We start from the raw sequence: 10,188 nt of genomic DNA on the forward strand, positions 1-10,188 counted from the left end.
ATATACATATACAGACATATACATATATACACATGTACATACTCATACTTGCTTGCCTTCAGTCCATTCCTGGCGCTACCTCGCCTCTGAGGAAACAGCATCACTGCCCCCAACTTCAGCAAGGTAGCACCAGGAAAACAGACCAAAAAGGCCACATTCATTCACACTCAGTCTCTAGTTGTCATGTGTAATGCACTGAATCCACAGCTCCCTGTCCACATCCAGGCCCCATAGACCTTTCCATTGTCTACTCCAGACGTTTTACAATTAAGAATATTAGATGTGAAATACATGGGTTGAGGGTCTTCATGGGTAAGATGATAGAATGCTTGCACATGATCCACCCTGTTGAATTAGGAATTGAGTTAATGATAATGCATAGATTTTTTCAGTGTATGCAGTGGTGCGGTATGCTTAGTTAAATTTCTTTCTTTTTTTTTACATTAAAAGCTTATCAGAGTGATATAGTTATGTTGGACTCTGTGTTAACTGTAGGGAGCAGTAGACAAACTAGAGATGGATAGTCAGAGTGTGAACAGTTAAATATAAGAAGTATTTTAGAGCTGATTGCACAAGAATTATTGCTGGTGGCATTTTGTGTATTTGGTAGAGGGAGTGATGAGTCACTTGATGAAATAGCTTATAGTGTTTAAGTTAATGATTATAAAGTGTCCAGGTGCAGTGAAAGACAACTGACTTTTTACTCTAAATATGTTAGTGTAAGTTAATGATCTATTAGGGGTTGTGCTGTATACCAAACCTGTTTTTGTGACAAGCATGTAGTGAATGTATAGGATTTTCATCTCAGTTATTGGTGCTACCAGACTCCACCTGCAAGGGGTTACATTGCAAGTGAGGAGTCACCTTCATTGAGGTTGCATCATCATTGAATCATTGATAGATGGAAAGTAGTTTAATCTCATTGAGAGACTTCTCAGTTCAGAGGGATTCATCAGTTTCCTACTCCTATTTGGAGTGCCATCTTGAAGAAGCTGCACAAGTCCCGAAAAAGTGGGTCCTAAGGTTTTATGATAAAGATAATCCCTGTTGTTTAGCAGAAATATTTTCTCCTAAATGTTCACTTGAATCTTTTATCAGTCAATCCATTACCATTTCCATTGGATGGATTAAGTACAGATAGGCTGGCACCTTTTGAAGAAGTTACCTTTACAGAATTTTGGTTCACAACATTATTCCTGCTTGCTGGCAATCGACAGGGCCATACCCAGTAACTTAAGGGTAGACTTGCATCCCAGTTACCTGAGTTAGAAAATATGAATTACAAAATGTATACCTGTATGTGTGGTTACTCAGGGAAGAATTGCTCTCAAAATCTGATCAGTTTGCATATGCATGTTTTGACCTACAACTATAGCTTTCATCTCATAGCTCTTTTTGGTGTAAATGTATTCTATGTAATTCAAGTAACCAAATAGTATTGTACTTAAAACTTGTATTTTCCACATTTGAAAATTTAGCTGCTTAGTTCCTATAACAATGCTTTCCGGTCAGGACAGTGGGAATTGTTGTATTGTGGAAAAACATGCTCTTATTAGATGAACATACTAAATTCCAAACTGGAATAAATCAGTCAGGCCTTCTACTGTTTCATGTATATGATGTTATTACAGCTGAATGTTGGCCCATAGGAAATGTGATTGAGGTTTTACTTTCGCTCCTCCAGTTTGGAAGTTGGTTACATCATTGCAAATATTCAGAGCTACATATAATAGGATTTTTTTTTTATTCTTTACAGCTTCAGGGTTTATAGATTAATGGAGTTATTTATGTCCTGGTAACTGGCTTTTGGGATGATCCTTGTTTGGTCGTCCAAATTGGCTTCAGCAGTCATTTTTCATTCACCTGTTGAATATCTCCATGAATTAGTAGAGGACACATTTTGTGAAGTGGTACCTTGCACACTTTGTTTTTCCTGTTGCAAGGTCACTCCTTACTAATTGGTAGACCATTAGAAGATGATTATAAGGATTTTTTGGTATAGTAATTCTTTCAAGGAGAAGGGGTTTAACATCGTTCGTTCTGACTTTCCCTCTATTATCCCTCATATTAATTGCCAAACACTTGGCAGGAGCATTAGGTAGTAGTCAGTAGAAACATTAGGTAGGAGCTCTGCAAACACCAAGCTAGATTTGCCCTCTGCCAGTGGCCTGTTCAGGGTGAGGCACTAAAGGTTAAGAAGGGCACTGGAGTTCACCTGTATATGGAGACTTATTGCTGTGGACACCCCCTTGAGGGAGTTACAGCTAGGAACAGGGATCAGAGATATAGATAGCTAGATTAATTGCCAAGTGAGGTAATAATTTTTTATTGAATTGCTCACAGAATACATTTAACATTTCATTATTGAGTGATGGTAGTAATGCAAGTTCACATTAATTTTAACAGCATTGGAATATACTGGAGGTATTCCTTTTGAAATCCTGCGGCCTGTACTGGAACGAGCATCACCACAGCAGCTTATTAATCTCGAAGACTTTAATTCATATCTTCTAGAAGACACTAATGTGCTTTGGGAAGTACACTGCAAGAGGGACTTTCGTAATAAGGTGAGTATCTTCTAGGGTACATGGTAAAGAAAATAGGATTGTGTTGGCTGGGAGTGAAGAATGAATGCATGGATATGAGGTACTGTTAACCATGCATATGAGATACTGTTAATCCTATCATAACTGAGTACCCATATTCAAGAATTTTTATAATTTAAGTGCTGCTTTATGGTGGTGAGATATTCAACACTGTTATGAAATAGGTTTTGTGTTAGATGACTTTGTCCAACTGTAGGCTAATGTAAGTTTTCTGGGAACATGTAAGGTATGCTAGGCAAAGCTATGATGTTTGATAGGTTAGATGTATAGTATTAAATGTATTTTTGACACACGATATCTTCAACTTACATGGGTTTATTGTAATGTAACCCCATTGTAAGTAGAGGGGCATTTGTGTTTAATTCCTCAGGCCCTCATCAAGTGCTAGATATGATGGTACAGATATATACATTTATACACATGTACATATTCACACTTGCTTGCCTTCATCCATTCCTGGTGCTACCCTGCCCCACAGGAAACAGCTATGTATTGTTATTATTATTGTTATTATTTTATTTATTCATTTATTTTGCTTTGTCGCTGTCTCCCGCGTTAGCGAGGTTATTATTATTATTATTTATCATTTATTTATAATACTTAATCGCTGTTTTCCACATCAGCGAGGTAGTGCCAGGAAACATGAAGAATGGCCCATCCACTCATATGCACATATATATACATAAATGCCCATACATGCACATATACATGGTCACATGGAGAGAATGAGTGGGGAAAGGCTGACAAAGAAGATATGTGTCAGAGGTGAAGGGAACGAGGAGAAGTGGGAGACCAAATTAGAGGTGGAAGGATGGAGTGAAAAAGATCTTGAGCGATTGGGGCCTGAACATGCAGGAGGGTGAAAGGCGTGCAAGGAATAGAGTGAATTGGAACGATGTGTTATACCAGGGTCGACGTGCTGTCAGTGGATTGAACCAGGGCATGTGAAGCGTCTGGGGTAAACCATGGAAAGTTTTGTGGGGCCTGGACGTGGAAAGGGAGCTGTGGTTTCGGTGCATTGTACATGACAGCTAGACAGCCCACGCCTCACAGCTATATAACATTGTTGGAACCTTTATTCCTTCAAACATACCCATTTTTGCTTTCCGAGATAATATTCTCGACTTCCACACATTCTTCAACACTCCCAGAATTTTCGCCCCCTCCCCCACCCTATGATTCACTTCTGCTTCCATGGTTCCATCCACTGCCAAATCCACTCCCAGACATCTAAAACGCTTCACTTCCTCCAGTTTTCCTCCATTCAAACTTACCTCCCAATTGACTTGACCCTTAACCCTACTGTACCTAATAACCTTGCTGTTATTCACATTTACTGTCAGCTTTCTTCTTTCACACACTTTACCAATCTCAGTCATCAACTTCTGCAGTTTCTCACATGAATCAGCCACCAGCGCTGTATCATCAGCGAACAACAACTGACTCACTTCCCAAGCTCTTTCATCCACAACAGACTGCATACTTGCCCCTCTTTGCAGCAGGGGTGTGTGATGTCTCCATGGTTGTTTAATTTGTTTATGGATGGGGTTGTTAGGGAGGTGAAAGCAAGAGTTTTGGAATAAAAAACTTTTTATTATTATTTTGCTTTGTCGCTGTCTCTTGCGTTAGCGAGGTAGCACAAGGAAACAGACGAAATAATGGCCCAACCCACCCACATACACATGTATATATATATACATGTCCACACATGCAAATATACATACCTATACATCTCAACATATACATATATTTACACACACAGACATATACATATATACACATGTACATAATTCATACTTTTTTTTTTTCTTTTAAACTCTCCGCCATTTCCCGCATTAGCGAGGTAGCGTTAAGAACAGAGGACTAGGCCTTTGTGGAATATCCTCACCTGGCCCCCCTCTGTTCCTTCTTTTGGAAAATTAAATAAAAGAAAAAAAAAAACGAGAGGGGAGGATTTCCAGCCTCCTGCTCCCTCCCCTTTTAGTCGCCTTCTACGACACGCAGGGAATACGTGGGAAGTATTCTTCATCCCCTATCCCCAGGGATAAAATAATTCATACTGTCTGCCTTTATTCATTCCCATCGCCACCCTGCCACACATGAAATAACAACACCCTCCCCCCTCATGTGTGCGAGGTAGCGCTAGGAAAAGACAACAAAGGCCACATTCGTTCACACTCAGTCTAGCTGTCATGTAATAATGCACCGAAATCACAGCTCCCTTTCCACATCCAGGCCCCACAGAACCTTACATGGTTTACCCCAGATGCTTCACATACCCTGGTTCAATCCATTGACAGCGCGTTGACCCTGGCATACCACATTGTTCCAATTCACTCTATTCCTCGCACGCCTTTCACCTTCCTGCATGTTCAGGCCCCGATCACTCAAAATCTTTTTCACTCCATCTTTCCACCTCCAATTTGGTCTCCCACTTCTCCTCATTCCCTCCACCTCTGACACATATATCCTCTTGGTCAATCTTTCCCCACTCATTCTCTCCATGTGACCAAACCATTTCAAAACACCCTCTTCTGCTCTCTCAACCACACTCTTTTTATTACCACACATCTCTCTTACCCTATTATTACTTACTCAATCAAACCACCTCACACCACATATTGTCCTCAAACATCTCATTTCCAGCACTTCCATCCTCCTCTGTACAACTCTATCCATAGCCCACGCCTCGCAACCATATAACATTGTTGGAACCGCTATTCCTTCAAACATACCCACTTTTGCTTTCTGAGATAATGTTCTCGACTTCCACACATTCTTCAACGCTCCCAGAATTTTTGCCCCCTCCCCCACCGTATGATTCACTTCCGCTTCCATGGTTCCATCCGCTGCCAAATCCACTCCCAGATATCTAAAACACTTCAGTTCCTCCAGTTTTTCTCCATTTAAACTTACCTCCCAATTGTCTTGACCCTCAACCCTACTGTACTTAATAACCTTGCCCTCATTCACATTTACTCTCAACTTTCTTCTTTCACACACTTTACCAAACTCAGTCACCAGCTTCTGCAGTTTCTCACATGAATCAGCCACCAGTGCTGTATCATCAGCGAACAACAACTGACTCACTTCCCAAGCTCTCTCATCCACAACAGCCTGCATACTTGCCCCTCTTTCCAAAACTCTTGCATTTACCTCCCTAACAACCCCATCCATAAACAAATTAAGCAACCATGGAGACATCACACACCTCTGCCACAAACCTACATTCACTGAGAACCAATCACTTTCCTCTCTTCCTACACGTACACATGCCTTACATCCTCGATAAAAACTTTTCACTACTTCTAACAACTTGCCTCCCACACCATACATTCTTAATACCTGGGGATAGGGGAGAAAGAATACTTTCCACGTATTCCCTGTGTGTCATAGAAAGCACTATAAGGGGAGGGAGCTGGGGGCTGGAAATCCTCCCCTTCCGTTTTTAATTTTCCAAAAGAAGGAACAGAGAAGGGGGCCAAGTGAGAATATTTCTCAGGCTCAGTCCTCTGTTCTTAACACTACCTCACTGATGCGGGAAATGACAAATATGTATGATTATGATGATGATATATATATATATATTTTCTTTGCAGAAATTAGAGGAGATGGAAACATGGCGAGATATGTGGATTCGCTGCTTTGATGAACGAGAACAAAAGCTCAGGAATGTGACACAAAATCTCCAGCAAAAGTTTATTTCAAAGGCTGAACCGAAGCGAACAACTAAGTTGGCCTTTGTTGGTACTACTGTCAAGGTACCAAAAAGTGTTGCTCGAGCCCAGGTGAATTAAATTTTAGATTTTGTTTACAATAAAAGCTGTGTGTACTTTAATGATAATAACAGAATAAGGAAATGTCTTAATGGCATGAGGTAAGAGAGGGGCAACAAAGAGGACTGTGCATCCTAAAATATTAGTAAGTTAGATTTATTTTAAGCGTAAGGACAGTATTAAAGAGTGAGGAACAAAATCGTCAGAATAGATACACCTAAAGGAGAATTTTTCAGAGAAACAGGTAGGAATTAGGTTTTGGAAGCATTATTCATTCAGCACCAGGTTAACCTCTATATCTGAATTACAGTACTGACAAAAAGGTAAGGTCTTCAAATTTTGTCTTCCTGTTTAGAATGAAAATAATAAATGTAAAAGAAAAGGATATGTACAAACAAGTGAGCCAACATAAACTACATGGCTGTGATGTTTTGATCATGTGGGTTCGGATGGCAGAGGATGGAGGATGATGGAGAATTAGTGGGGAGGGTGGTCAGTGAAATCAGTGATGACACTGAGTTATTTATGAAAAAATACAGTTAGATGTAAAGATATGTGCAAACAGGTGAGCTAACAGCTAGAGACTGAGTGTGAACGAATGTGGCCTTTGTTGTCTTTTCCTAGCGCTACCTCGCGCACATGAGGGGGGAGGGGGTTGTTATTTCTTGTGAGGCGGGATGGCAATGGGAATGAATAAAGACAGACAGTATGAACTATGTACATGTGTATATATGTATATGTCTTTGTGTGTATATATATATATATATTTATATATATATATATTTTTTTTTTTTTTTTTTTTTTTTTATACTTTGTCGCTGTCTCCCGCGTTTGCGAGGTAGCGCAAGGAAACAGACGAAAGAAATGTCCCAACCCCCCCCATACACATGTACATACACACGTCCACACACACAAATATACATACCTACACAGCTTTCCATGGTTTACCCCGGACGCTTCACATGCCTTGATTCAATCCACTGACAGCACGTCAACCCCGGTATACCACATCGCTCCAATTCACTCTATTCCTTGCCCTCCTTTCACCCTCCTGCATGTTCAGGCCCCGATCACACAAAATCTTTTTCACTCCATCTTTCCACCTCCAATTTGGTCTCCCTCTTCTCCTCGTTCCCTCCACCTCCGACACATATATCCTCTTGGTCAATCTTTCCTCACTCATTCTCTCCATGTGCCCAAACCATTTTAAAACACCCTCTTCTGCTCTCTCAACCACGCTCTTTTTATTTCCACACATCTCTCTTACCCTTACGTTACTTATATATATATGTATGTATACGTTGAGATGTATAGGTATGTATATTTGCGTGTGTGGACAATATGTTCTATTTGTAATTACATATTGTACTGTATGAGGAAAGAGTTTTACTCTTGTGGGACCACATCCCTTGCAGTTACTCTGTAATTACACAACCCCATACATTTATGTATGCTGTCTCCATTAACCATGCATCAGTCATTCTTTTCCTTTCATCCACCATTCTTATACAAGAGAAGTACTTCTTAACATCTTTTTGAACAAGTTTCTTGCTTAATTTCATGTTGTGTTCTCAGGTTGCTGTCCCTACATCTCGTAAAAATTGTTTACTGTCCACATCATTGATCAGTTTCAAAAACATAAAGTTGTGATCAGGTCATCCATCACTCTTTCGGCCAAGGTGGGCAGAGTGTTATTATGCTACCAAGTTCCTCTCCTTGTGTCCCTATTTTTTACTTCAAAGTTAGGAATTTGTGTCAGGTCTTTTTTTCCTTATGGTATATGAGGTGACCTACTCCACCAAACCCACATTGTGGGCACCTCAGGTGCTTCACCTTTTTTGGGGAGGAGCAGCACAGTGTTAAAGATTCTAGGATAAACTTCTGTGCGGCATATTCCACAATGTTTTTAAAAAGACACTGAAATCTTACATAGTGTGTCATTGAAAGCATGATGTCACTTGTGATTTTCGATGATGTAAGTTTAAAATTAGAATTTTTTTTATTTCAGGCAAAGTATGGAACAGGTGCCCCATCTGTTGCTGCAGCAAAACCAGGGAAAGCTAATGAAAAGGCTAATGAGGTTGCAGCGCGAAAGATAGCAATGCAGAATGTACAGCGAGCAGAGAGAGCAGCTAATAATCCTCGGCCAGTCTCAGGTCAGTCATTTAGAAAATTTTATTTTTGTCATTCATAATAACAAACTAATGGAGAAGAATAGCAAACTTCTGGATATATTTTTTAGAATATTTGAGAATATACCACATGGAGGGTTCATTGGATATTCTGGCTATTTCCATGAAAGGGTTCAGGAGTGTGTGGAGTGAGAGGTCATTATGGACAGAGATGGGTATGTTTGAACGTATGATGCAGTATTTTATGAATATAGATATTATCCTTGAACTCAAGGAAAGAAATAGGGTGGATGTGCTGAAAATGAAAAACCAAAGGATAATATGTGTTATTCGCTACTTTGATAATGTAAGAATGACTGTCAGAGAGAGATTTAGTCTAATTGAGAGGGCTGACTTGGGTTTGCTGAAATAGTTCAGGCAAATGGAGAGGATAAATGAAGAGAGACTGACAAAGGATTTTTGTGTCAAAAACAAAGGGAGTAAGGGGATTATTTACAAGTACAGCAGGGTCACACAATAATACAGAATGGGGAATTCAAGGGATGTGTTAAAGTAATCTGCATTAACATGAATGTTCGCATATAAAGTGAAGGGTCGGGGATCAGAGGCCAAAAGATGTTAAATTGTCAAAAAGAGGTAACATATTTACAGGCCAAGTTAACTCAACTTTTCAGTTCAGCTTTGCAGTTGGGGCCACTGTAACACGTTATGTAATCTCCATTAACTCCAGTCTTGGGTAAAGTTACAGTTATGACTGTAGTAATGATTTTTGCAACCCATATTAACTTAGGTTTTGGGTTTATTTTTTAGCAGGGAGTTTTTAACACTGTTCTGCTTTTATTAACACGCATTTTTGGTGAGATTTAGGTTGTTAATTCAAGACCATTCTGTACCTTCAGTGAGATTTTGCTATTAGACAGGGCTAGTATGTAACATTTGCTGCATATTTTGCTTGCTTAACAATACTCTTTTTCTTTCATACCAGAACATTGCATAGTTTTTAGTCATGGGTTCAACTGGAACTATTTTTAGCCATTTGCAAAGGGTTTCTTTGAATGTTTCTGTGCTTATAAAATGCAGGTTTTTTGTTTCACCTGGTAGCACATTAAATTGCTTTTCTGTCTTCTTCTTGGGCTCACATGAATTTTCTTCTAATGTCTTTTTTATTCTTTTCTTCAAGCTCGTATGATGTCACTAAAGTTATATGATGCTGGTATGGATGTAGCAGTGTATGAAATAAGTGTGAGGAGGGTTGATGTGGTGTAACTTTTAACCATGGAGAAACAGAATAGAATTTGCCACAGTTGTGTGAAGGTGACTGTGTTGTTGAGTAAATCAGAGGATGATTTTCATGGAATGGTGGATTAGTTTGGTGATGTATATAGGAGGATGGTGATAGTATATGCAAATAAAAGTAAGATGCTACATATTACTTATAAATAAAATGAGGGTGAAAGTCTAAAATGTGACATGTAATGAAAATCAACTTTGAAACTAGATATGCTTCATCCTCTATGCTGATTATAATCATATGATATTTAGCATCTGATTTTGTTGCTGCACCCATTTGTACCTCTTTTGACGATACCTGTCATTACCTTTTGAATATCTTATTAGATTTTAGCCAGAGGGAGGATGATGTATTTGCATGATGGTAGGATAGTCTTCTGTTGA

The 10,188-nt window shown here is 39.4% G+C and overlaps 1 protein-coding gene across 2 annotated transcripts in view; it reads left to right on the plus strand.

Moving 5' to 3' along the window:
- The window catches only part of EloA (elongin A), a 47,441-nt gene that overhangs the window by 16,181 nt on the left and 21,072 nt on the right, over window positions 1-10,188 (plus strand). For both annotated transcript variants that reach the window (XM_071660502.1, XM_071660503.1), the window contains exons 7-9: window positions 2,407-2,567; window positions 6,206-6,394; window positions 8,391-8,538. In XM_071660502.1, the coding sequence (XP_071516603.1) occupies window positions 2,407-2,567; window positions 6,206-6,394; window positions 8,391-8,538 (498 nt within the window). The remainder of the gene's footprint in view (window positions 1-2,406; window positions 2,568-6,205; window positions 6,395-8,390; window positions 8,539-10,188) is intronic.

Source organism: Panulirus ornatus, chromosome 71 (genome assembly GCF_036320965.1).
Source record: "Panulirus ornatus isolate Po-2019 chromosome 71, ASM3632096v1, whole genome shotgun sequence".
NCBI classification, from domain to species: Eukaryota; Metazoa; Arthropoda; class Malacostraca; order Decapoda; family Palinuridae; genus Panulirus; species Panulirus ornatus.